The 27,894-nt window shown below is 46.0% G+C and overlaps 1 protein-coding gene and 1 long non-coding RNA gene across 3 annotated transcripts in view; both read left to right on the top strand.

The window, feature by feature from the left end:
- The window catches only part of POFUT1 (protein O-fucosyltransferase 1), a 140,981-nt gene that overhangs the window by 11,239 nt on the left and 101,848 nt on the right, over positions 1–27,894 (top strand). For both annotated transcript variants that reach the window (XR_003943206.1, XM_030213110.1), the window contains exon 2: positions 10,217–10,338. Coding sequence is in view for 1 of the 2 variants with exons in the window: in XM_030213110.1 (XP_030068970.1) it covers positions 10,217–10,338 (122 nt within the window). In the remaining variant the exon portion in view is untranslated. The remainder of the gene's footprint in view (positions 1–10,216; positions 10,339–27,894) is intronic.
- LOC115476634 lies at positions 24,720–26,793 on the top strand. The gene is made up of 3 exons (XR_003943208.1): positions 24,720–24,739; positions 24,770–24,792; positions 26,707–26,793. It is a non-coding gene; the product is annotated as an uncharacterized LOC115476634 (long non-coding RNA).

The raw sequence follows: 27,894 nt of genomic DNA, 5'->3' as shown, positions 1-27,894 counted from the left end.
ACGAAAGAGAGGGCCCGGGCCGGGTGAAGGGGGGGTGGTGGTGAACTTCGGGGGGGGGGGGGAGGCGGTAGCGGCTACCTTGGGGGGGGGAGCGGTAGCGACGTCAGCGGTTCCCTCCCTCCCCTTCCGCGCAGTTTCCCTCTCTGTCCCGTCCCCCTCCCCCCCGTCATCATGTCTTGACGCTGGGGGCGGGAGCAGAGAGGGAAGTCTCTACTGCGCATTTGCAGGTGAGTCGGTCACTTGCCATTTATAGGTTTGATTTCTACGTACAAATCACATTTCCCTGTCATCAAGCCGATCAATCCATAGATTGGGGGTTGTGTCCATCTACCAGCAGGTGGCGATAGAGAGCAATCTTTTGCCTCCCTATATGTGGTCATGTGCTGCCGGAAATTCCCCAGTATGTTATCTATCTCAGCAGGTGTGTGGTCACACAGCAGCAGCTGTGGCTAGGACTCCAAGCCTAATTGTTTAGGTTTTGTTGAGTACCTGGGTTGAGGGCTCTTCGTGAGCAAGTGCAAACCTGGTGGTGCCAGGTCCCTCCTTTTCTCCCCCCTCCCGCTGACTCCGTTAAAAAAAAATAATAATAAATTTAAACGTTCAAAAAGGACGTCCAATTTGCAGCTGCTCACTGGAACAAGTCGTCGCTGCTCGGAGCAAGAAGCAGGTAATTTTTACATTTTACTAGCGGGCAGGGGGTTCCCCCCGAACGGTCATCCACGTGGCTATGGCCTCGGATGGCAAGGGAGCGAAAGACGCTCCCCGGAACGCGTTCGTGCGCTAAGCGGGGGGCTCGAAGGTAGAGTCGCACCTTTCGGAGCCGGGAGAGTTCACCAGTTTTCCTCGGCACGCGGCCTTTCCCGCCTTAGGCGCCCATCCCCCGCTGGCGCCCTCCCGGTTGTGACCGGCCACGTGGCCGGTCGGCTTCTTCTTGGGCCAGCCCTCGAGATGGGAGATGTTAGCAGCTTGGTCGCCCTTGAATCGGGCGACAGTAAGAAGTCGCAAAATTAAAAACGCCCTTCTTCCCGCGCGGCTCCTTCCGGAGTTTTCGTGCCGGACGCCATTTTGGACACGCAACACGCCTCTCCCCCGCTACTGGGAGCACAGATGGAGGGCCCCTCTAGGGCCGCGGCACAGGCTGCAGAAATACACAGACTGGGGGGTTTCCTCCCCTGAGTTCATTTTGCTGCTGCATCAGACCTTTCTTATGCAGAACACTGCCCCTGCCCACCTCTCTGATTGGGGGGATGAGGCCTCTATGCTTAAGCGCCCTCGGGTGGATCTTGCGCCCTCGGGTGGATCTTCCACCCTCGGGGGACTCGGTCTCCTCTGATGTGGATGATGGCAGCGTGTCTGAGTTCTCCCAGAGATCCTTAGCGGAATCTATGGAAGAGACGGATCCTCGCTCGGATGGAGCGGACGACACCTCTGCAGCGCGACTTTTTTCGCTCAGAGGATTTGCCCAACCTGCTTGTGCAGGCCATGAGCATTTGAAGATTGCCTCTCCGGAGGAAGGCTCTCTCTCAGCCTCTACTGGCTCCGCCATTATGCTGGGAACGAAGCGCCCGCCTAGAACCTTCCACATTCATGAAGCCATGCAGACCTTAATTTCAGCGCAATGGGATGCCCCTGAAGCGAGCCTGAAAGTAGCCAGGCTATGTCCTGTCTGTACCCCTTACCTGAGGGGGAACGGAAGCCTTTGTCTGGCCCACGGAAATGGGAAAGCGGACAGAACTAGAGCAGCGGGTCTCTTCTCTGGAAGATGCAGGGCCATCGGCTGCGGAAGAAAGAAGCAAGCTGGCCAACACAGTGAGGATGTTATCAGAAAAGGTGGACGATTTTGAAAATCGCTCCCGGAGATCGAATTTAAGGCTTATTGGAATACCGGAAATGATCGGTGGACTCCAGTCTCGGAGGACTACGCCGTACGCCTTCCTTTGGATCCAGCGGTGCGAAAGGCGCTGAGCTGGTGGCTGAGGCCAGGCAAGCTGTCCGCAGGAATGCCTCTTACGACCCCGGAGTGGGTTGTCGTCACGACGGACGCCTGCTTGACGGGCTGGGGAGCCCACTGCCTGGACGGACAGCGCAGGGGTTTCTGGTCTCCTGCAGAGACGAAATGGTCCATCAACCTCCTGGAACTCCGAGCCATTCGGTTGGCGCTTCTAGAGTTTCTCCCGGCACTGGTGCTGAGGCCGGTACGGGTCCTGTCGGACAATGCCACGGCTGTGGCCTATGTCAATCGCCAGGGAGGTACCATGAGCGCCCCTCTAGCCAAGGAGGCCATGAAGCTATGCCTGGGGGCGGAAGCGAATCTGGAACAGTTGTCGGCGGCCCACATTGCTGGAGTCATGAATGTCAAGGCGGACTTTCTCAGTCGCCATACCTTGGATCCCGGAGAGTGGCAACTGTCTGCTCGGGCGTTCTTGGACATCACGAAACGCTGGGGCTGGCCGAGCCTGGATCTGATGGCGTCCTCGGCCAATTGCCAAGTGCCGCGTTTTTCAGCAGAGGACAGGACCCTCGATCTCTGAGAGTCGATGCTGTTCTCCAGCATGGGCCGGCACAGGAGCTTCTCTACGTGTTCCCGCCCTGGCCCATGATGGGCAGGGTACTAGGCCGGGTGGCAAAGCATCCGGGCCGGGTGATCCTGGTGGGTCCAGATTGGCCCAGACGTCCCTGGTATGCGGACTTAGTCAGACTCTCGGTGGGCGGCCCTCTGCGACTGCCAGCGGAGCGGGGCCTCTTACATCAGGGTCCCGTGGTGATGGAGGATCCCTCCCCCTTTGGTCTTACGGCCTGGCTCTTGAGCGGAAGCGGCTGAGGAAGAAGGGCTTCTCAGACAAGGTCATTGCCACTATGCTGAGAGCGAGGAAGCGCTCTACTTCTACCACTTAAGCCAGGGTTTGGCGTACCTTTGCGTCGTGGTGCGAGGCAGGCTCTGTATCGCCCTTCACTGCTCCAATTTCTTCAGTGTTGGCGTTCCTGCAAGAGGGGCTGGAGAAAGGCCTGTCGCTCAGTTCACTGAAAGTCCAGGTGGCGGCTCTAGCTTGCTTCAGGAGTCGCCTGAAGGGGGCTTCCCTGGCTTCACAGCCAGATGTGGTACGCTTTCTCAAAGGAGTTAATCACCCTGCGCCCCCCTCTGCACTCGATAGTGCCTACGTGGAATCTCAATCTGGTACTACGGGCCTTGCAGAAGTGCCCTTGAGCCCTTGCCAAGGGCATCGCTGAAGGACCTGACGCTGAAAGCGGGCTTCCTGGTGGCTATCACATCAGCCAGAAGAGTTTCCGACCTCCAGGCGCTCTCGTGTAGAGAGCCGTTCCTGCGATTCACTGAGGCAGGAGTATTGATTCGCCCAATGACCTCCTTCCTGCCCAAAATTGTTTCTCGATTCCATGTGAATCAGCAGCTTTATCTACCCTCCTTTCGTAGGGAGGATTACCCAGAGGATACCCTGCGCTGAAATACCTGGATGTTAGACGGGTCATCATCAGATACTTGGAAGTGACCAATGATTTCCGGAAGTCGGATCACCTGTTCGTGCTGTTTGCAGGCCCTCGTAAGGGTCTGCAGGCATCTAAGCCTACAGTGGCACGTTGGGTCAAGGAGACTATCGCGGCAGCTTATGTGACGGCAGGGGAAGATTCCGCCTATTCAGCTGAAGGCGCACACTACTAGAGCACAAGCAGCCTCGATGGCGGAGTCCAGATCTATCTCCTTGGAAGAGATTTGCAGAGCGGCTACTTGGTCGTCGGCTCATACCTTCTCACGACATTACCGCTTGATGTGGCTGCTCGGGCCGAGGCCCAGTTTGGGGCTTCAGTGTTGCGTTCATGGATTTCCATGTCCCGCCCTGGGTGAGTACTGCTTCGGTACATCCCACCAGTCAATGGATTGTTCGTCTTGATGAAAGGGAAGGTAAAATTATGTATCATACCTGATAATTTTCTTTCCTTAATCATAGCCAATCAATCTGTAGCCCCTCCCAGATATCTGTATTGTTTGTGTTCTGGTTATATTTCAGGTTCAAGTTCAGTCTTCATTTCCTGTTCACGAGGACTTTCGTGTTCAAGTTCTTCCAATTGAAGTCTCTTCGAGTTGAGATTTTGTGTTACAGTGAGCTGCTGCTTCCTCTCCCCCCGTTTCGGCGGTGGCTGGATTGATAACTAAATTATGCCGGCGCTCCTCCCACTTCGTGCGGCTGTAGGGTAGCTTTGTATCCCTCCCGCTTCGGTGGTGTTAGGGTAAGCCAGCTCCTCCCGCGGTTGCGGTAGCAGGATAAGCAGTTTTTCAACACATAGTAACATAGTAAATGACGGAAGAAAAAGACCTGCATGGTCCATCCAGTCTGCCCAACAAGACAAACTCATATGTGCTACTTTTTGTGTATACCCTACTTTGATTTGTACCTGTCCTCTTCAGGGCACAGACCGTATAAGTCTGTCCAGCACTATCCCCGCCTCCCACCACTGGCTCTGGCACAGACCGTATAAGTCTGCCCAGTACTATCCTCGCCTCCCACCACCGGCTGGCTCTGCCACCCAATCTCGGCTAAGCTCAGGATCCATTCCTTCTGAATAGGATTCCTTTATGTTTATCCCACGCGTGTTTGAATTCTGTTACGTTTCATTTACACCACCTCCCGCGGGAGGGCATTCCAAGCATCCAGTACTCTCTCCGTGAAAAAATTACTTACTGACATTTTCTTGAGTCTGCCCCCCTTCAATCTCATTTCATGTCCTCTCGTTCTACTGCCTTCGCACCTCCGGAAAAGGTTCGTTTGCGAATAATACTTTTTTAAATATTTGAACGTCTGTTCAAATATTGTTGTGGTGAGCAAGGGTCTTTGTCAGTTTCAAAAGGACAATCATTTATGCTGTATGAATGGAGTCTGGAAGTATATTGTGAGTGATCATATGTGAGAAGTAAAATAATAGAGTAGGTGTGATATGATCAATCAATATTTTGTAAAATTTGGTCCATAAGCCATCTGGTCCTGGTGCTTTGTTTAATTCGCTTCCCTGAAGGGCCAATAACAGTTCACAATCTGTGAAAGGGGCATTAAGCATTGCTTCCTGTGACGGGTGACACATGCGGAAGTTGAATATTGACTGGTGGGGGGTGTGCATCTCTGGGAGGAGGCTGGGCTCCCGGGGAGTTTTTTGTCTAGGTTGGGACAATTTTTAGTTTTTTCTTTCCTAAGAGGCGACCCTAATGGGTAACTCAAAAAGTTCATATTATATCTTGGAACGTATCAGGAATTTCATCTCCAGTGAAACAATTCAAGATTTTAACTTATCTCAAACACCATGGAGCTACTATTGCCTGCCTCCAGGAGACTAAATTATCAGATGTGGAGCATAGGAAACTTTGGCAACAATGGGTGGGGGAATGTTATTTTTCATCTTCTGGGAATAGACGGAATGGAGTGGCCATTTTATTGAAGAAAGGTTTGCCATGCCAGTCTAGGTTGGTGTATAAGGATTCTGAGGGCCGTATTGTTTTGATTTATCTTAACTATGAAGGTCAGGAATTTTACCTTTGTGCAGTGTATGGCCCTAACACTTACAACTTTCAGTTTTTCCGATCACTTTCAGCTTTGGGACTCCAATATGCAGACGCTCCTTGGGTATGGGCGGGTGACTTTAACCAGGTGCTGGATCAAACTTTGGATAGATAATCCCCCAGGGCTTGTCCAGTGGTGGTGGTGGTGGGGGGGGGGGAAGGGGCCTCCCACTACTGTGTAAAACCTTACAATTGGTAGACCCCTGGTGTCCTTTGCACCCTGCCACAAGAGATTATACTCACCAATCCAAGGCCCATCAATCTTGGTCACGTATAGACTATTCTTCTATACAAGATTTGTTTTGTTTTGTTTTTTGAACACGTCGAGCCTCTATAGGACCGATGGAGATATCTGATCATACTCCAATCTGGGTTGACCTGGAATTGGATTCTGTGGGGTCAGCCTCTTGTTTATGGTGTTTCCCCTCTTTATTTCATGATAAAGCTTTTTTAGCTTACATTAGAGAACGCTGGAAATTCTATGAGGATACGAACCCAGAATCTTGTGATTCCTCTATAATTTTTTGGGAGGCTTCTGAGGTGGTACTGTGGGAAGAAGTAATAGCCTTCATAAGTGCTCAGACCAAGCGCTTGGCAGCGGGTATTCTTCGTTTGGAAACAGGCTTATCGAATGGCCAAGAAGGTCTACCTCTCTAACCCTACTCAAGGTAATAAAGAGAACATGTCCGCCGCATTGGTAGCCTTAAATTCTCTTATTCATGATCAACCAAAAAACACTTGCTTGTTCGACGTCTTCAGTTTCAACGTTTTGGCAATAAATCAGGGAAACTCTTACCACAGGTCACCCGGATATGGTCGCCTTGTCAGTTTATTCCTTCGCTTACTACGCTTACAGGGGGAACGTATTTGTCATTTGGAAGAGGTAACTTCTGCGTTCCATTCTTATTTTGCAAAAATGTATTCCTCGAGCAGAGAGAGCAGGCACCCTCGGTTCAGGATTATTTGGAAGACGCTGGTTTGCCATGCCTGCCCCAGGCAGTTCAAACTCAGCTATCCTTACACTTATGGGTACAAGAAATACAAAAAGTAATTAAGTCACTTTCATTGGGGGTCTGCTCCAGGCTCCGACGGTTTTTCTAATGAATATTACAAAATTCTATCTTTCCAAATTTGTGGCCCTCTTATTTCCTATTATGACTCTGGAGATGTTTTTCTCTGAATGAAAATGAGGCCCTTATTACTTTTATCCCTAAACTGGGTAAGCTGCGTGACTGTGTAGAGACCTATAGACCAATCTCATTGTTAAATATTGATCTAAAAATTTAGCACGGGTACTGGCTGACTGCTTAGCTCAGCATATTCCCTTCCTGGTGGGCGACCATCAAGTGGGTTTGTTCGGGGTCGCCACTTCACTCTGAATGCCCATGAAGTTCTTTTTCCATCGCCCACAGTCAATCTTCTAATGAACCTCTATTGTTAGTCAGTTTAGACACGGAAAAGGCGTTTGATAATGCCTGTGGGGGACTACTTATTTCATGTTTTAACATACATTGGCTTGGGGGGGGGGGGGGTTCTTTGAAGATGTTGAAACTTTATATTGTGGACCGTCCGCACGCCTTTAGTCAATAGGATCAAATCTCCTTTTGAAGTTAAGATGGGCATGAGACAGGGCATGTCCCCTTTTGTCACTACTATCCTTGTTATACCTGGAACCACTATTGAGAACGATTTTGGCGGATCCAGATATCTCTGGTATATCATTCCGGCCCAATCAGTGAAGGACCTGGCTTTTGCTGATGATCTGTTTCTCAACACTCACTTCGTCCGCATAAAGCCATACCTCAGTTGCTATCGGCGATTGACGAATTCGGGTTTTTCTCTGGGTTCTCTTTCAATCTACAGAAAATTTATTTTTGTGGCAGGGGAAGTAGGCTCGTATGACCATTTCTAGGGCAATGCTCCCTCACACAAAAGGGGGCTTGGGTCTTTTGGATCTCGGTTGTTTTTTTGTTTTTTTTGTAGCCAGTTGTATGCACCACCTCTTGTATTGGTTTCGCTCCACTTAGTTTTTTTCTTGTACCTCCACAGAGATTCTTCTATTTGGGCCCTTACATTTTGCTTATTGGCTTCATGCTTCTGCAGGCAAAACTCCCTCTTTGGGGCCATACACTTTTATTTTTCGGCCTCTGCGCCAAGCGTGGTGTTGGCTTTGAAAATTTTACACCCTGAATAAAGAGATGTCTCCTCTGCTCCCCATACGGGGTAACTTGACATTTCCAGCAGGCAGCTGCTCCTCACCAGTTTTCCGTAGGTGGGCCTCCCGAGGAATTCATTATTTATTCCATGTAGTGTTGGAGCGGGGAACCATCAAGACTTTCGATGCATTTTGTGAAGAATTTGAGCTTGAGCGTAGGGATGTGTTTACTTATTTTCAATTACGTCATTATATTAATTCTTTGTCTCCTACTGCATTGTCTTTGGACGCTTGGGAATGTTTTATGCAATGCTGGGTCTAGACGCTCAGTTGAGTGTCTCTCTGAAATATTTTCATGCTCAACTGAGGGATTCAATCAAGCAGTATGTCTACTCTATTGTGACTCAACACTGGAATCGGGGTTTGGGTCTAGCTCTTAAGCCAGAACAAGTGGGTACCTGCTTAATGTAACTCACCTTGAGCTACTACTGAAAAAGGTGTGAGCAAAATCTAAATAAATAAACATCATTCCCTAGCATCATGCCCATCCTGGTGAAAGCGCACTGCACACCTTGATCTGCAGGTGAGCATTGGCTTTCTTTTGGGAATGGACTAAACCTTACAGGCAGACCTCTCAACATTTGTATTTTTTTATCCTAACAGGATGGGAGTAGCCCTTGGGAAATGTACTATTTCCAATTGGCTGGTGAATTTCATTTCCTTTTTATGCCTGGGCTGGCCTGACTCTTGCAGGTTATGTCACAGCTCATAAGTCAGAGCCATGGCGGTGTCAGTAGCTCACTTGCGCTCGGTCTCCTTTGAAGAAATTTGCAAGGCTGTCACACTACTGCCTTGAGCATGATACCCAACATGATAGTCGGTTTGGGCAGACAGTGCTGCAGGATTAGTTTGGGTTCTGAAATCCAACTCCACCTGCCTGGGCCCATTTTTTATTCTGTCCCATGCTACACTTCTGACATTTGCATATGGTTTCTGGTTAATCTATGTTCTGATCTCGCTGTTGCGAAGTGCAGTTGTCATTGGTTGTTGGTTCAGTGAGATTGGAACTAGGGATCCTCGCATGTGAGAATATTAGCCTGCTTGTCCTTGGAGAAAGCGAAATAGCAGGTATTCTCCGAGGATAGCAGGCTATATATTCTTACATACCCTCCCACCTTCCCTTGGAGTTGTCTCCTCTTTTTCGAGATAAGAGTATCGATCCTGAGCTCTAGTGGCAGACTAGAGGGCATTTGCGCATGCTGGTGGGGTTGCCTGCGCATGCTCTTAATGACATTAAGAGCTTGTTAATGCTCCGCACCAGGTGACATGGATGATGTCACCTACATGTGAGAATATATAGCCTGCTGTCCTCGGAGAATACCTGCTACAGGTAAGTATCTTCGCTGTATTAAGGGATGACCTCTAAAATTGGGTGGAAGGTTCTAACTGTTGTCCAAGCAGTTACCTATTTAGCATAATTAGTGGAGCGTTTCAGAATCCTACCAATTCTGTTGCTGCTGTTTTGTTTGTTTTTTAAATGTTTATTAAAATTTACAAATCAAAATGAAGAAAGAGCTTCTTGAACAGCATGATTTTAAGGCACATCATGAAAAACTGAAAACAACCCAAACATTTGACCCTGTATGCCTTTTAACCCACAATTTTTGGGGGTCCTTACAAAAATCGAAGGACCAGAACAAATAAAAAGATGGCTATCAGCATTTAACATTGACAGTAAACCATGTTCTTCAGTTCTTCCACTTGGACATTCACCACTACCCTTCCTCACAGTAACCTAACATTCAAGAAACATCTCTGTGGTTTTGGATCCAAAATAATAATCATTAGATAGCTTTAACAAACATTTACAGGAAAATCTTAGAAGAAAATCAGCCCCGGTGCTACACACCCCTGACATATTGAAAGAAAAACATGCCTGGAAACGTGGGAACTGCGTATGTAGTACTATAGAAATGATAACTAGTAGTAGTAGATTAGGAGGGCAAATCAATCTTACTGTGAATGACACTAAAATTTGTAACAGTGGACAGAAAGCAGAAGGAATGAGAAGTGATTTAAGAAAACCTAAGTAGGGATGAGGCACATTTTGAGGAGACATTTAAGGAAGCTTGCAATCTGTTCTTTCGCTTTATCCATAAATCAGGTAATCTAATTTAAAAAAGTGCTAATTCCATAGATAATTTTTTTGAAACTATCTTTTAACAGCCATTAAAGTTAGGTACAGTTGTACTAGTATTTTATTCTATTTTCCATGATCTTGCTAATGCTGTGGACCTTTCCTTCTAAACTATTCATTTTTAGATCAGTGAGCAGGTGGTTTCCTTGCACATTTTATCAAAACCTTAATATTAGTTTCTTTTAGCTGATTATCCATGGGGAGAGCAAGTGTTAGCAGACAGTTTTTCTGTAAGTCCTTTTTATGAATGTGTTGGTAAATTTTTCCAGTTCTCACTTGACTCTTGTTCTTTCTTTGTTAGGGAGATTTGGCAATCAGGCAGACCATTTCCTGGGCTCCTTGGCATTTGCAAAGATGCTGAATCGGACCTTGGCAGTACCTCCTTGGATTGAATATCGACATCACCGACCTCCGTATACTAATGTGAGTTCCATTTACTGATCTAATGTAGATAGTTGTGGACAGCAATGTTGTTTACTTGTAGACAGCTCAGGACTAGTAAATTCTGAAAATGTGCAACCCTTCCCATGTACAGCAGTCTTTTCATTCACCTAAGGATGTACAGATCTCATGGAGGTGGGAGTGACTGCCTGATTTAATCCTGTTATGGAAGAAGTGAGCAGTTTTGCTTTTCCCCTTGACAAGCAGGATTGAATCGGCGCACAAGTAGGTGACACCCAAGCTCAGGACTGTTCCAGATAAATTTCTCAGCACTGAACAGCAACCCAACCATTTATTGAAGATTGGTGGAGGCAGTAGTATGAAGCCAGGACCAAGTAACTACTTTGCATATGCTTTTTAGCAAAGCAAACTTTTTAAGAGCTATGGAAGCAGTAGTGACTCTTATTTGATGGGATTTGGCTTTTCTAGATAGGATCCCAGTCTGTTCATAACAGAATTGAATTCAAGGCACTACTCCAGGGCTTGACAAACCCTGGGTGTCACCTTCACAGACAGAAGAAATGGACAGATGCCAGATGTTGATTGAGGTATCCCTATTGTGTCTTCTAGAAGTAGGGAAATTCTGGATTCTCTACAGTGAGAACTATTCCAGCAGTTGGTAATGGAACCATACTTATGAATGGAGTGTTTCTGAAGTTATAGTGGGTGATCATCTGACATCCAGTGATCACCGGATGGTATGGTTTAATATTAAGATAGGTGTGGTGTATTGAGCTAAGAGGGAGGAAGGGGGGAGGGTTGGGGAGGAAGGATCCAAAAAAAACCGTCCATTTTGGCCGTCATTCCCCCCCCCTGCAGTAATAAAAACGTGTTTTTGGCAGTGCTTCACTCAGTTGAGAGACCAGGAAGTCTCTGAGCCAATCACAGCGTGTTTAGCTCTGCTGAACGCGCTGTGATTGGCTCAGGGACTTCCAGGTCTCAGCTGAGTGAAGCACTGCCAAAAAAGACGTTTTTATTATTGCAGAGGGGGATGACGGTCAAAATGGACATTTTTTTGGGATGGGCATCCATTTTGGCCATCATTCCCCCCCCCCCCCCCCCCCCAACAATAATAAAAACGTGTTTTTTGGCAGTGCTTCACTCATTGAGAGACCAGGAAGTCTCTGAGCCAATCACAGCGTGTTTAGCTCGGCTGAACGTGCTGTGATTGGCTCAGGGACTTCCAGGTCTCAGCTGAGTGAAGCACTGCCAAAAAAGACACTTTTATTATTGCAGGGGGGAATGACAAGCAAAATGAACGTCCATTTTGCTTGTCATTCCCCCCTGCAATAATAAGTGTCTTTTTTAGCAGTGCTTCACTCAGCTGAGACCTGGAAGTACCTAAGCCAATCACAACGCGGTTAGCCGAGCTAAATGCGCTGTGATTGGCTCAGAGACTTCCAGGTCTCTCAGCTGAGTGAAGCACTGCCAGAAAAGACTTTTTTATTATTTTTGCAGAGGGGAGTGATGAGCAGGGAAACCTCTTCTTCTTCAGGGTTAAAGACTGCGGGGGGGGGGAGATGACTTTTTTTTTTTTTTTTTTTAAGCCGAGCGTTTTTTTGTTCCCCCGATTTTTTTTTTTGTTTTGTTACTTTGGGCCAAGTTTTATCCTGTGCAGCCCCAACGGGAGGTACGGACCTCTCGTTAGATTTTCCAGCATTAAGGCAATCGGAAAAGGTTAGTACATCTCATTACAATAGGGTTTCTACACAATTTGCTCATCTGCATTCTGTTTTCGTTAGCTGCTACCGTCGTCGGAAAAAAGTCTTTAGTGCATGCCAGGGTTTACTACATGCTCGTTAAGTTTAGTGCATCTGGCCCTTAGAGAAGTTCTGGCAGCTCCGCTGGCTGACTGTTTTCACTGCTTCTCTAGAGTTGGGGCGTGGTCCCAGATGTGGTCCCTCTCCACAGAAGCGGAAGTCAGGAAGAGGTTGGGAACTACAGGCTGGGAAGTCTGACTTTTGTGGTAAGGGAATTAACGGAAACGCTTTGAAACAGAGAAAAAAAGTTTTTGGAATCCAATGGATTACAGGACCCGAGACAACATGGTTTTCACTAGAGGCAGGGCTTGTCAGACAAAACTGATAGTTTTTGACTGAGTGATCAGAGAGTTGGATTGAGGGAGAGCACTAATTGTGGTGTATTTAGATTTCAGAAAACCCTTTGAAACTGTTCCACAAAGATGACTAAGGTAACATGAGAGAAGGCGTGCCCTGGATCCGGGATAAACTGGAGCCGCACAATGGGTGTGGGTAAAGGAAAATAATATTTATTAAAGGTGTCAGTTGTCCTGTTCAGTACAAAGGTGGGGAAGAAAAGTGAACACAAAGCTAAACCTTTCATACAAGTGTGTCCTTCTGTGGCATGTTGCTGCAGAAATACAGCATGCAACATATGCTGCTGGCCTCTGGTCTGGCTCCCCAGAGTTACCAGCACAATCGTTAACAGTTCATTGAGGCCAGCCTGCAACCGGCTGGGTCCAAGATACCAAACTGCAAGGTTCCAAGACAAACTTGACCTATATGACTGTAGCAGTTGCAGTTTATTCGTAGGTGGTGCAGGTATATGCAGTGGGGTGTCACTGCTTCCCTCTGGGCCTCCTTAGCCAAGCTGCAGCCTAGGATTTTATACTTACTGGACAGTGCCCTCCTGGCTCCACCCTTCCCATGTCACTTTCCCTTTAGGTGGGACTATGGGTTTTAAGGTTGCTCTCACACTGTGAGAGAGTATTCTTAAGGGGAAGTGGCAGTGTCCTTTAGTCTCTCTCACAGGGCCCTAAAGTGACTGGGTTAAGAACTGGTTAAGTGGAAGGCGACAGAGGGTAGTGGTAAATAGAGCTCACTCTGAGGAAAAGGATGTTACCAGTGGTGCGCCACAAGGTTTGGTTCTTGGCTGTTTCCTTTTAACATTTTTGTAAGTGATATTGTTTGAAAGTTTGTCTGGTAAGGTTTGCCTCTTTGCGGAGAATACCAAAATATACAACAGGGTATACACCCTTGATGGTGTGGATAACATGAGGAAGGTTTCAAGGTTTATTAGGAATTTATCTTGCCCATCATAGATAAGTCTGAGCAATTTACAATCTATTAATTGAAAGAACAGAAAAGGGAAGAACAAGGTATGATTAGGAGGGGAGATGAACTACAATATTTGACAGGAAAGGAAAAAGAGGAAGAGAATGAAAGGGGGGGGGGGGGGGGGGACTGCTTTACCCTTCAGGCTTGTCCTCTGCAGACACCATGCTAAAAGAATAAAAGAGGACTAGGAAAATGCATTAAAAAAAAAAAAAAAAAGTCTTCAGGTCAGATTTGAACTGTGAGAGGGTCGTTTGAGAGGGGAGAGGTTGTAGCAAGATATTCCAATGGGTTGGGCCCTGTACCAAGAAAATGCCCCTCCTAGTATGCTCATATCTGATATTTCGGAATGAAGGTATCACCAGCTTATTTTGAAAGGAGGAGCATAAAGATTGCGTAATTAAATAGAGGATCAACAGTTGGGAGAGATACAGACCTCCAGCACAAACTGAGAAGTTAGACAAGGATCTGATAGAACAGCGATGGCAAACCTATGGCACGCGTGCCAGAGAGGGCACGCAGAGCCCTCTCCTTTGGCATGCGCGCTGTTGGTCCGCTCCGCCCACTGTCCCTCCCTCCGAATACCAGGCCGCCCGCCCTCACTCCCTCTTCCAAACTGCCGAAGCACCAGCCCGCCCACCCGCCCTCCCTCCCAGCACCAGCGCTCGCCCTGCTCCTCCGAAATTGAAAAGGCGTCGGCAGCTACAGTGAAACACGGCATGGTCTTCGCTCGGCGCGCCTTTGCTTCGCTTCTGTCTCTCAAACTCAGCTTGAGAGACAGAAGCGAAGCAAAGGCGCTCCGAGCGAAGACCATGCCGCATTTCGCTGTAGGCTAGCTGCCGACGCCTTTTCAATTTCGGAGGAGGAGGGCGAGCGCTGGTGCTGGGAGGGAGGGCGGCCGGCCGGCCTGGTGCTTCGGCGGTTTGGGAGGGAAGCAGGCCTGGTGCTGGGAGGGAGGGAGGCAGGCAGGCCTGGTGCTGGGTGCTACTGGGTGCTGGATGGGAGGGAGGCCTGGTGCTGGGAGGAGGGAGGGAGGGAGGGTGAGCGCTGGTGCTGGGAGGGAGGGAAGCAGGCCTGGTGCTTCGTCGGTTTGGGAGGGAAGCAGGCCTGGTGCTGGGAGGGAGGGAGGCAGGCAGGCCTGGTGCTGGGTGCTACTGGGTGCTGGGAGGGAGGGAGGCAGGCCTGGTGCTGGGTGCCACTGGGTGCTGGATGGGAGGGAGGCCTGGTGCTGGGAGGGAGGGAGGCAGGCCTGGTGCTGGGTGGGTGGAAAGGAGGCCTGATGCTGGGAGGGTGGCCTGGTGCTGGGTGGGTGGGAGGGAGACCTGGTGCTGGGAGCTACTGGGTGCTGGGAGGGAGGGAGGCAGGCCTGGAGCTGGGTGCTGGGTGGGAGGGAGGCCTGCCTGGTGCTGGGAGGGAGGGAGGGCGGGCAGGCAGGGGGGAGAGGAGGGTGGCTGGACATCTGTGGCTGGAGGGGAGAGGAGGGTGGCTGGACATGGATGGAGGGCAAGAAATTAAGAAGAAAGGAGGAAAGTAAAGTAAGAAATGGAAAGGAAGCCCTGGAAACGGAGTTAAGAGAGCAGCAGAATCAGAGACAACAAAGGTAGAAAAAATCATTTTATTTTCATTTTAGTGTTTGGAATATGTCCAATTTGAGAATTTACATCTGCTGTCTTATTTTGCACTGGGTATGCTGGAGCTGTAACAGCTTACAGAAATGATTTATAATGGAAGAAAACCATGTTATTTTTTTCTCCTATACTAGTATAATATTTTCAATGATGTCTGTTTATATGCACCATGGCTGGTGTAAGGGGTGTGGCTATCATAGGGGTGGAGTCATATGTGGTGACTCCGCCCACAATGAGTACCGGCACTTTGCGATAAATAATTAGATTTTGGGTTGCTGTTTGGGCACTCGGTCTCTGAAAGGTTCGCCATCACTGTGCTAGAAGATATTCAAAAGATTGGTATGAAAGGGGAGGTGCAACTGTTGGGAGATTTCAATTTGTCTGACGTGGATTGCAATGTCTCATCTGCAGAACTGGAAAGAAGGAGATTGTGGATGCCTGTCAAAGTGCGTTGCTCAGACAAATGGTGACAGAACACACGAGGGAAGGGTCGATGCTGGATCTAGTGCTCATGAATAGAGGAAGTGTTTCTAGTATCCGGGTGGGTGCCCACCTATATAATAGTGATCATCACTTTGATATAAGGGCAAAGGCGGAGTGCAGAAACACAAAACTGGATTTCAGACGTACTGATTTTGATAAAATGGGGGAATACCTGAAGAAGGAGCTGTTGGCGTGGGAAGGTGTAGATGTGGAAAATTAGTGGTCAAAGCTAAAGGCTGCTATAAATATGGCAACTGATCTTTATGCAAGGAAAGTAAACAAAACCAAGAGAAGCAAGAAGCCTATATGGGTCTCCAAACAAGTAGCTGAAAAAAATAAGAGCAAAAGAGGCTTTGTTCAAGAAATACAAAAGAACCCAACGAGAGGATCACGGAAAAGATTATCGGATTAAACTCAGAAGCAAAGAGGGAAATACGGCTAGCGAAAGCACGAGCAGAAGAAAAATGGCTAAAGATGTAAAGAGGTGACAAGACCTTTTTCAGATATATTGGAGAAAGGAGAAAAGATAAGAATGGAACTGCAAGACTGAAAGATAATGAGAATGACTATGTGGAGAGTGATGAAAATAATGTGAACGTGCTGAACAATTCTCTTTGCTATTCACGGAGGAAAATCCTGGAGAAGGACCGCAGTCGGCTGCCGAGAGAACATCTAGGAATGGAGTGGATACTGCACTGTTTACAGAAGAAAGAGTTTATAAACAGCTTGAGAATCTGAAGGTGGACAAAGCTATGGGGCCGGATGGGATACATCCTAGGATAGTGAGGGAGCTCAGGTCCTAGCAGGACCTCTTAAAGATTTATGTAATAGATCTTTAGAGATGGGAGAGGTCCCATGGGATTGGTACCCCTCCACAAAATTGGAGGCAGGGAAGAAGTGGGAAACTACAGATTAAGTCTTACGTCAGTGGTAGGAAAAATAATGGAGTCGCTGCTGAAAGAAAGGATAGTTAACTTTCTTTCAGCAGCCAACGGGTTACAGGACCTGAGGCAACATGGCTTTACCAAAGGAAAATCTTGCCAAATTAATCTTATTGATTTCTTTGACTGGGTGACCAAAGAACTGGATGAAGGAAGTGTGCTAGATGTAATCTACTTGGATTTCAGCAAAGCCTTTGATGTGGTCTCCCACAGAAGACTCGTGAATAAGCTGAAAGGACCGAAAGTGGTGAACTGGATAGGAAACTGGTTGACCGATAGGTGGCTAAGAGTGGTGGTAAATGGAATCCGCTTGGAGGAAAGGAAGGTGAGCAGAGGAGTTCCTCAGGGATCTGTTCTGAGGCCTATTCTATTTAATATATTTGTAGGAGATATAGCTGAAGGGTTGGAAGGAAAGGTTTGCCTTTTAGTGGATGACACGAAAATAGCCAATACAGTAGATACCCTGAGGGAAGTAGAAACAATGAGAAGGGATCTCCAAACGTTAGAAGAATGGTCAAGGGTCTGGCAGTTAAAATTAATCTTAAATAAATACTGGGTTAATTCTATGAACGGTTGGTATGGAAATAAGACTACAAGTACTCCAGAAACCTCAATGATAGACTAAATGTTCAAAATAATAAATTATATAAAGTGTAAAGGGTGCTCAGTTTTTATAGCACATTACACAGACCTAGGTCTCGTGTGACTGTAATGACACCATGTCACCATCATAGCACCAATAACTACTCTTTCAATCAAATAGTATAAAGAGCAGTATGTGAAGTATAAAATTTATCTTAGGGTGCTGTGGTGATCTGCATATTGAAAGGTGTAGTTCTTGTAAGCAACAGTCCAGGGTGTGTAATGCTTTTTCTGATGCATGCTGAATCAGTGCAAAAAATCCAGAAGATCCTAAAGAATCAAAGTATACAATATTCCTAGAAGCTCAATTTCAGCGTTTGAATGCACAGTTCACATTTTCAGCACAGACCTCCCAGCTGCAGACAAACTTGCTAAGTACTTCAACCAAAAAATTGCAAACCTACGCAACACACTACCTCAGGACAATACCGATATTGAATACTTCCTCAATGGTTTGAACCCAACACCCGGAAAATACCCAGCTGACCGAATCTGGTCAAACTTCTCTCTCCTCACCATCAGAACAGTCAACCAGGCAATTAGAAGGTTGGCCAACACCCACTGTCGACTAGAACCTGTCCAAGCTACCTAATAAAATCAGCCCCTGACCGCTTCACAGCAGACTTCACATCCCACCTAAATTACTTGCTTCAACGAGGTCTCTTCCCTAAGGAAAACAGCAATATCCTACTCACCCCAATACCAAAAGACACCAAGAAAAAAAACAAACGATATCACTAATTACCATCCAGTAGCATCTATCCCACTAGTAATCAAACTAATGGAAAGCCTGGTAACCAAACAACTTAATGATTATATAAACAAATTCTCAATACTATATGAATCACAAATCCAACTTTCTTCATTTTGCAATACCTCTTGGACCGTCTGTTGGCATCTATCCAGCGGTAAACATACCCCTTGTATAGTCCGCTTCATCACGTCTAAATTTGGATATTTGTTTGACTGCAGACCTCCAATTTATATTTATCCATCACTGCCCAAGTGTGAAGCATATTGGGTGTCATATAGAGTATCACCTTACATTAGTTTCATTTGATCTAATTTGTTCTGCAGATCTGCTTGCTGTTTGGATAGTTCCCTTTGCAACTTATCCACGGTCAGTAACATAAGGTGCAATGAACATCGCAAGATAACTTCATTCCATTGCATTATAAAATCTTTATCATCCAGGAAGCGTGGTTCTTTATTCCAACACAAACCTCTAGGTATTCATTGTACATGACACTATTCTATTAGTGTCTTCATATGATATTCAGTCCGAATTGTGAGTTTATGTATATGTACTATTTCAGACCAATCCAATCCCAGTCATTCTTCACCAGATGAGAACAATCTTTTCCCGGCCAGCAGTTCTTGCGTCACGATTGTGGCTGTGACCCCTCCCAGACTCGCCTTATTTCTGGCGGTCAGCTTCTGAGCTGGCTTCTGTCTGTTTTGCCTGAGTTAGCTCTGTCTCTGTGTGCAGGCTGCTTCCATCGTGGCTCTAATTACCCCACTATACTGCATCTGGGTGGGTTAAGCCTCTCTGTGTTTCAGTATGCTGTCTGGCTATGTCTGGTAATTGTGACATCATCAGGCAGGGCCTTGATAAGGAAGTGGTGTTCTTGCATTCGGGGCCTTTGCAAACACCAAAGGTCCAGGTCAGTGCTGGTGCAGTGAGCACCTCTGCCTTGTCTTGCTTCATAGGTTACTAGTTTGTATTCCTTGTTTGTTTGTATCTGGAATCCTATTCTGTTGGCTCCCTTTCCTTCCGGTCTGTGTAACCCTGAACCCCTTGTGCAGTTAGCACTGCAGCCCTGTTTTTGTCTAGGTGCCTGTGGGCACTTCTGAATCCTGGCTGCTGTTGGTTTCCTTTCCCTCCTGTCTGAGAACCTTGAACCCCTTGTGCAGTTAGCACTTCTATCTTGCTTTTTGTCTGGGTGCCTGTGGGCACTGCTGTATCCTGGTTCCCTGTTTCCTTGGGCTTCTGCCCCACCCTGGTTAGTCAAGCTTGTCTTAAAGTCCTTCTCCCTGTATAGTATCTGTATTTCCTCTGTTGGGGCTGGTTGGCTTCAGCTTCAGTACCCCTCCTGCTTGTGTCTGCCCTGCTTGCTTTCAGTTTCCTTCCAGTCCGGTCTGTTCGGAAATCCTGTATCCTGATTCCTATCCTGAACCCTGTTGTGGTCTGGCTTGTTTAGTGTCCCTCCTAGTGTGTGTTCTCGGGTGTTCCTGCCTGCTAGTTCCAGTACCAGTTTTCCTCCAAGCCCTGCCGGCTGCCTGCACCCAGGGGCTCAACCCCCAGGGAACGGCGGCTAAGTGTAGGTGAAGCCTGGTTCCAGTCCAGTGTGTTCCAGTCCCATGTGTTTCAGTCCAGTGAGTTCCAGTCCAGTACCTTCCAGTGCGTGTGTTCTGGCTCACTTGTCCACTTCTGCAGTCCTTGCTTTTGCCGGTGTGCTAGCCCAGTGTTGGTTGGTGAGTTTTGCCTGCTGCTGCCGCTCCCCGTCAGCAGCCCAAGGGCTCACGATTGCTCCAGAGTCCGCGCCCACGTGCTCAGAACCTGAGCACCTGACATCTTGAACACGTTCAGTCGGCAAGCCTGATTTTGTGCTCCACCCTGTAGTCATTAGTACCCTCCATATAGAAGATCTTAAATACTGAGACCTGATAGTAGGGGAGAAATTAGTAAGCTCGACTCAAGAGAGAGACCTTAGGGTGTTGGTGTCCGAGGATCTAAAGGTGAAGAAACAATGTGACAAGGTGATGGCCGTGGCCAGAAGGATGCTAGGCTGCATAGAGAGAGGTATAACCAGCAGAAGAACGGAGGTGTTGATGCCCCTCTACAAGTCGTTGGTGCGTCCCTACTTATAGTATTGTGTTCAGTTTTGGACGCCGTATCTTGCTAAAGATGTAAAAAGACTATAGGCGGTACAAAGAAAAGCTAAAAAATATGGTATGGGATTTGCATTGCCAACCATTCGAGGAGAGACTTGTCGACCTGAACATGTATACCTTGGAGGAAAGGAGAAACAGGGGTGACATGATACAGACGTTGAAATATTTGAAAGGTATTAATCCGCAAACAAACCTTTTCCAGAGATGGGAAGGTGATAGAACTAGAGGATATGAATTGAGGTTGAAGGGGGGCAGACTCAGGAGTAATGTCAGGAAGTATTTTTTCACAGAGAGGGTGGTGTATACATGGAATTCTCTCCCGCGGGAGGTGGTGGAGATGTAAACGATAATGGAATTCAAACATGCATGGGATAAACACAAGGAATCCTGTTTAGAAGGAATGGATCCACAGAATCTTAGCGGAGATTGGGTGGCAACGCCGGTAATTGGGAAGCAAAACCAGTGCTGGGTAGACTTCTATTGTCTATGCCCTGATTGTGACTGAATAGATATGGATGGGCTTGAGTGTAAATTTTAAGGGGCTTCGACATTAGCTTCAGAACTTTTAGTACAAGAAGAGTGCTGGGCAGACTTCTGTGGTGGGTGCCCTGAGAACAGCAAGGATAAATCAAACTCTGGTATACATATAAAGTATCACATACCATGTAAAATGAGTTTATCTTGTTGGGCAGACTGGATGGACTGTACAGGTCTTTATCTGCCGTCATTTACTATGTTACTATAAAGTGGCTCGCCTGAGAAGCGAGTCTTAAAGACTAGATGCAAAATTTTATAAATGATACAGTGAGTTATTGGGAGCCAGTGTGCTTCTTTGAGAAGGGGGTGATGTGGTCAAAAATGTTTTTCCCCTGTAATCAGCTTATTTGCAGTGTTCTGAAGTATTGGATGCCGATGTGTATGGTTTTTAGGCCCTTATAAAGCAAATTACAATAGTGAGTAAGAATGTTCATGGCAGATGGATGAGAAAAGGATAGCTAGAACAAATATGCTGAAGCCTATAGAAGCAGCTCTTGAAAACAGCTGTGATTTGCTGTTGAAAAGTTAAGTAACTGTCCAAAATGACTCCTAAACCTTTTGTGGATTGCTGTTGGGTAATGATAATAGAGCCAAGAAGACTAGGCTGTAATGAGAACACAGCATGGTTTCACAGGGTTAACAGCCAATTTGTTGTCCTGAAGCAAGTCAGTTATCTGTCTTAGTAAATGATCTATATATGGGAATAACTAGTAAGGTAATTAAATTTGCTGATGACACAAAGTTATTCAAAGTTGTTAAATTGCAAGAGAATTTTGAAAAGTTGCAAGAGGACCTTATGAGACTGGGGGCATCCAAATGGCAGATGATGTTTAATGTGAGCAAGTGCAAAGTGATGCACGTGGGAAAGAGGAACCTGAACTATTGCTATGTGATGCAAGGTTCCACATTAGGAGTCACCAACCAAGAAAAGGATCTAGGTGTCAATTGTTGATGATACGTTGAAACCCTCTCAGTGTGCAGCGGTGTCTAAGAAAGCGAATAGAATGTTAAGTGTTATTAGGAAAGGAATGGAAAACAAAAATGAGGATGTTATAATGCCTTTGTATTGCTCCATGGTGCGACCACAACTTGAATAGTTTGTGCAATTCTGGTCACCGCATCTCAAAAAAGTTATGGTGGAATTAGAAAAGGTACAGAGAAGGGTGACAAAAATGATAAAGGGGATGAGACGACTTTCCCTATGAGGAAAGGCTGAAGTGGCTAGGGCTCCTCAGCTTGGCGAAAAGATGGCTGAGGGGGAGATATGATAGAGGTATACAAAATAATGAGTGGAGTGGAACGGGTAGGCGTGAATCGCTTGTTTACTCTTTCCAAAACTACTAGGACTAGGGGGCACACAATGAAGCTACAAAGTAGTAAATTTAAAACAAATCTGAGAAAATATTTCTTCACTCAATGTGTAATTAAACCCTGGAATTCATTGCCAGAGAATGTGATATAAGCAATTAGCTTGGCGGGGTTCAAAAAAGGTTTGGCTATCTTCCTAAAAGAAAAGCCCATAAGGCATTATTAAGATGGACTTTGGAAAAATCCACTGCTTATTTCTAAGATAAGCAGCATAAAATGTATTGTACTGTTTTGGGATCTTGCCAGGTACTTGTGACCTGGATTGGCCACTGTTGGAAACAGGATACTGGGCTTGATGGACCTTTTGTCTGTCCCAGTATGGCAACACTTTTGTTCTTTTGTTTTGTTCTTAGATCGGAATTGATATCAGAGAGAGACTGAATGTCAGTAGGGTCCACAGTATGGAAGGATCTAGCGAAGATTGAAGAATGGTCCAGAATTTGCCAGCTAAGGTGTAATGCTACAAAATGCATGCCTTTGGGCTGCAAAAACCGAAGGGAACGGTTCAATTTATGGGGTGAAGAGCAAGATTGAGACTTTGCTGTGATTATATATGATGATCTTAAGGTGGCCAAACAGGTGGAAAAGGCTTTGGTGAAAGCTAGAAAGATGCTTGGGTGCATAGGTAGAGGAATGACCAGTAGAAAGGAGGTAATGATTCCCCTGTATAAGACTTAGGTGAGACCTAATTTAGAATTTTGTGTACAATTCTGGGACCATACCTTAAAAAAGATATAAACAGAATGTATCTGGTCCAAAGGGCGGCTACTAAAATGGTCAGTGGTCTTCATCATAAAACGTATGGGGACATATTTAAATATATCAATATGTATACTTTGGAAGAAAGGTGGGAGAGGGAAGATGTGATAGAGATGTTTAAATATCTAGGTGGCATAGGTTCACAGGAGGCGAGTCTCCATTGAAAGGAAGCTCTGGAATGTGGGAGATAGGATGAAAGTGAAAGGAAATAGACTCAGAAGTAACCTGAGGAAATACTTCTTTAGAGAAAAGGTGGTGAATTCATGGAACGGCCTCCTGGTGAAGGTGGGGGAGACAAAAACTGTATATTAATTCAAGATAACTTGGGACAAGTACATAGGATCTCAAAGGGAGAGTAGATGACATGGATGGCCAGACTTGATAGGCCATGTGGTCTCTACCTGCCTTCATTTTTCTCTGTTTCTAGTTAAAGAAAAGAGATGAGATTTCACCGTTAGTATGACAAATGTTGCTGATGCATCTGACCATTGTAAAGCTTGGAATTTAGTCTACTAAAAAACTATAATAGAAATATATGGCCTGTCCAGTCTGCCTATCCATTCCATCTACTAGCCTTCCTCTCCCTTAGAGACCCTATGTATTTGTCCCAAGCCTTCTTGAATTCAGATACAGTTTTTGTCTCCACTACTGAAATGCCTCCCAAGATACTCTATCTAGATGTTTGAGTGGTAAAACATAGTGTGTAAAGAAAAAATAAATACTGTTGTACACTTTTGAATGTACAAACATGAGAGAGAAAACAATTCTTACTGTGTAAACAAACACTCATAAAACTGCATAAAATATGAAGCATAAAATATGCACTACAAAGGATACTGTTTATAAAAATAACATCTATAAAACGTACATAAAGTGTTGAATCTCCAACTAATTGTGCACGTGTAAAAAAAAAAAATGCAACGCTTACACAGTACTGTTTAAAAGGGGACAAGGACCTGCGCTATCCTTGATATTATCAACCACAGTACATAGATTATGATCATTCAAAAAAAACAATAAGCATTCACACATAGAAAATATATATTTTTCTGGAAATCGCAAAACACTAGGGAAGAGTGTGTGCTGAAGCTAGATAAATTACAGTACGCTGTCACTCAGTGAAAAATATGTGAAGAATAAAGATATGAGCAAAACTCTAGCACCTGAACAGGGGGATGTGACACTTAGAATGATGTGTACATAAAAAAAAAAAGGAACAAAAGAAAAATTATATATACACACACACACACACACACACACATATATATATATATATATATATATATATATATATATATATATATATATATTGTGTCAAGTGGTTTAAAGGAAAACTTTTTTTTAATTCAGAAATGTTTAAATAATTACAAAGTAATTACATCAAGAAAAACAATACATATCTCAAAGCATACTAGTCTAAATCACGGGGAAATTGGAAGTGCCTAATGAAATTAAAATAAAAATATATAACATATCTACTAGTACTTATTTCTATAGCACTACTAGATGTGTGCAGCGCTGTACACTTGAACATGAAGAGATAAGTCCCTGCTCGAAAGAGCTTACAGTCTAATCAGGACAGACAAACAGGACAAATAAGGGAATTACTAAGGTGGGAATGATAAAACAGACATGTACAAGTGAATAGGGGTTAGAAGATAAAAATAGCATCAAAAAGGTGGGCTTTTAGCCTACATTTGAAGACGGCCAGAGATGGAGCTTGACCGGCTCAGGAAGTCTGTTCCAGGCATATGGTGCAGTAAGATAAAAGGAACAGAGTCTGGAGTTGGCAGTGGAGGAGAAGGTTACAGATTAGAGAGATTTACCCAATGAACAGAGTTCCTGGGGAGGCGTGTAGGGAGAGATAAGAGTGGAGACTGAGGAGTTGCAGAGTGAATGCGCTTGTAAGTCAATAAGAGGAGTTTGAACTGTATGCGAAAATGGATAGGGAGCCAATGAAGTGACTTGAGGAGAGGGCTAATATGAGGATAGCGACACTGGCGGAATATAGGTCATGCAGCAGAATTTTGAACAGAGATGGCTTAGTGGGAGACCTGTGAGAAGCAAGTTGCAGTTGTCTAAGCAGGAGGTGTTAAGAGTGTGTATAAGGTTTTTGGTAGTGTGTTTAGAAAGGAAAGGACGAATTTTGTTGATATAGAGAAAGAAACGACAGGTTTTAGCAGTCTGTTGGATATGTGCAGAGAGAGAGAGAGAGAGAGAGAGGAGTCAAAGATAACCCCAAGGTTACGAGCTGATGAGACAGGGAGGATGAGTGTGTTATCCACTGAGAGAATGAGGGAAGAGGAGAGGTTGGTTTAGGGAGAAAGATAAGAAGCTTAGTCTTGGTCATGTTTAGTTTCAGATGGTGGTGGGACAGGCTGGCTGATACTTGGGCCTGGATTCCTGCTGAAATTTCTAGTGTGGAGAGGGTAGGAGTCAGCATAAAGGTGATACTGAAAACCATGGGATGAGATCAGAGCACCAAGGGAAGAAGTATAGATGGAGAAAAGAAGAGGTCCCAAGACAGATCCCTGAGGTACACCAACAAATAGTGGGATAGAAGTGGAGGAGGATCCAGCAGAATATACACTGAAAGTGCAATGGGAGAGATAAGAAGAAAACCAGGAAAGAATAGAGCCCTGAAATCCAAGTGAGGACAGCGTATTGAGAAGGCAGTGAACAACAGTGTCAAAAGCAGTAGATAGAGCGAGAAGGATGAGGATAGAAAGAGACCTTTGGATCTGGCCAGGAACAGGTCATTGGAGACTTTAGCAAGTGCTGTTTCAGTTGAATGAAGAGGGCGAAAGCCAGATTGAAGCAGATCAAGAATAGCTTGAGATGAAAGAAAGTCAATACAATGGCAGTGAACAGCATGTTCAAATATCAATGCACAAGTATGCAAGGAATTCGTCCACCTGTGGGATCTTAAATGGCCACATGTGCAAGCAACCCATACCAAAGGGCACACACTCAATCTCCTCGCACACAAATTGTCAACAGACCAGAACCTAACAATAACAGACATCAAATGGTAAGAAACACCGTGGACCGATCACTACAAGGTAAACCTGTCCCTAAACTGGAGGAAGAAGGGTTCTTACCTTGTGCTGTTCTGAAATTCCATTGGTTTATGAAGTTCTTTAGGGTTCTGGTGTTTGTGTCGTTTTGTTTTTTCTAGGTGTAGGTTTAGATCTCCTATTAGTGGGACATTTGGGTGGTTGGTGCAGATGTTTGATACAAAGTCCATAAAATCGTCTTGGGTGGTTGTCCAGTTTCTGGGGGGCGGTAGAATAGTATGATGCATAGTTGCTCAGTTAGTGTTTTGTCAGTAATTTTGCATGCCAGGATTTCGATTTTCTGAGGATGTAAGTTTTTACTACTACTACTTATCATTTCTATAGCGCTACTAGACGTACGCAGAGCTGTACACTTGAACATGAAGAGACAGTCCCTGCTCGACAGAGCTTACAGTCTAATTAGGACAGACAAACAGGACAAACAAGAGATAAGGGAATATTAAGGTGAGGATGATAAAATAAGGGTTAGGAGTTAAAAAACAGCATCAAAAAGGTGGGCTTTTAGCTTCGATTTGAAGACAGCCAGAGATGGAGCTTGATGTACCGGCTCAGGAAGTCTATTTCAGGCATATGGTGCAGCAAGATAAAAGGAACGGAGTCTGGAGTTAGCGGTGGAGGAGAAGGGTGTAGAAAAGAGAGATTTACCCAGTGAACGGAGTTCCCGGGGAGGAATGTAGGGAGAGATGAGAGTGGAGAGGTACTGAGGAGCTGCAGAGTGAATGCACTTATAGGTCAATAAGAGGAGTTTGAACTGTATGCGGAAACGGATAGGAAGCCAGTGAAGTGACTTGAGGAGAGGGCTAATATGAGCATAACGACCCTGGCGGAATATTAGTCGTACAGCAGAATTTTGAACAGATTGAAGAGGAGAGAGATGGCTAAGTGGGAGACCTGTGAGAAGCAAGTTGCAATAGTCTAAGTGAGAGGTGATAAGAGCGTGGATGAGGATTCTGGTAGTGTGCTCAGAAAGGAAAGGGCGAATTTTGCTGATATTATAGAGAGAGAAACGACAGGTTTTAGCAGTCTGTTGAATATGTGCAGAGAAGGAGAGGGAGGAGTCGAAGATGACCCCAAGGTTACGAGCTGATGAGACAGGAAGGATGAGAGTGTTATCCACAGAAATAGAGAATGGGGGAGGAAGAGAGGTTGGTTTAGGGGGAAAGATAAGCTCAGTCTTGGTCATGTTTAGTTTCAGATGGCGCTGAGACATCCAGGCAGCAATGTCAGACAGGCAGGCAGGAGGTGGCTAGAATTTTAAGTTTAATGACAGGTTCTACTGTGAAAGAGGATTTGTATATTATTGCAACACCTCCTCCTCTCTTTTTGGTTCTGTTGATGTATATCATTTTTTCTCCAAGGACAAGCAGGCTGCTTGTTCTCACGACTGGGTTGACGTCCACGGCAGCCCCCACCAACCGGAACAAATCTTCGCGGGCACGCCCACCGCGCAGGGCACGCGCAGGGCACGCCCGTGCGCGACCATTCCCGCACAGTTTTTTTCGGTTCCGCGCTGGAGAGAGACGTGCTTTCGTCTCTCTCTCTCTCTGTCAGCCCCGGAAACCGGATCGCGGCCTAGCCGTGAGTTTTTCTTCGAGGTTTTTCTCTTTGTGCACGTTCGCGCCTCGTTTTTTCCCTAAAAAAAAAAAAAAAAAAAGAAGTTGTCCCCTCATCGTCTTTAGCGGGGGCGCCTCGTTGCGGCCTTGTGGCCGCACGGTCGTTTTTTTTTCAGGTGTGCTTTTCACCGCCACCATAGACGACTTTGATTTCGCCGACACGATTTTTCCGTCGATGTCCTCGAAGGTCCCGAGCGGATTCAAGAAGTGTGGTCGGTGCGGCCGGCAGATCTCGCAAGCCGATACCCACGCTTGGTGCCTCCAGTGCCTTGGGCCGGAGCATAATACCAAGACGTGCACCTTGTGTCTCGGCTTGTGGAAGCGGACACAGGTGGCGAGGCAAGTTCTACGGGACCATCTTTTTGGAACTTGCGCCGGCCCCTCGACGTCGACGGCATCGGTGTCGACGGCCGGATCTTCGGTACTGGTACCGATGTCGACGAAATCGGCACCGACGATGGCATCGACCCCAGGAGTACAGGTACCGTTGGCCCGCCGGTCTGCCGGCAGGGGTGAGCGGC

The sequence above is a fragment of the Microcaecilia unicolor genome, chromosome 8 (assembly GCF_901765095.1).
Source record: "Microcaecilia unicolor chromosome 8, aMicUni1.1, whole genome shotgun sequence".
In the NCBI taxonomy this organism is placed as follows: Eukaryota; Metazoa; Chordata; class Amphibia; order Gymnophiona; family Siphonopidae; genus Microcaecilia; species Microcaecilia unicolor.
Note: the sequence above shows the minus strand (reverse complement) of the source record. Positions and strands in the feature narration are given on the sequence as shown.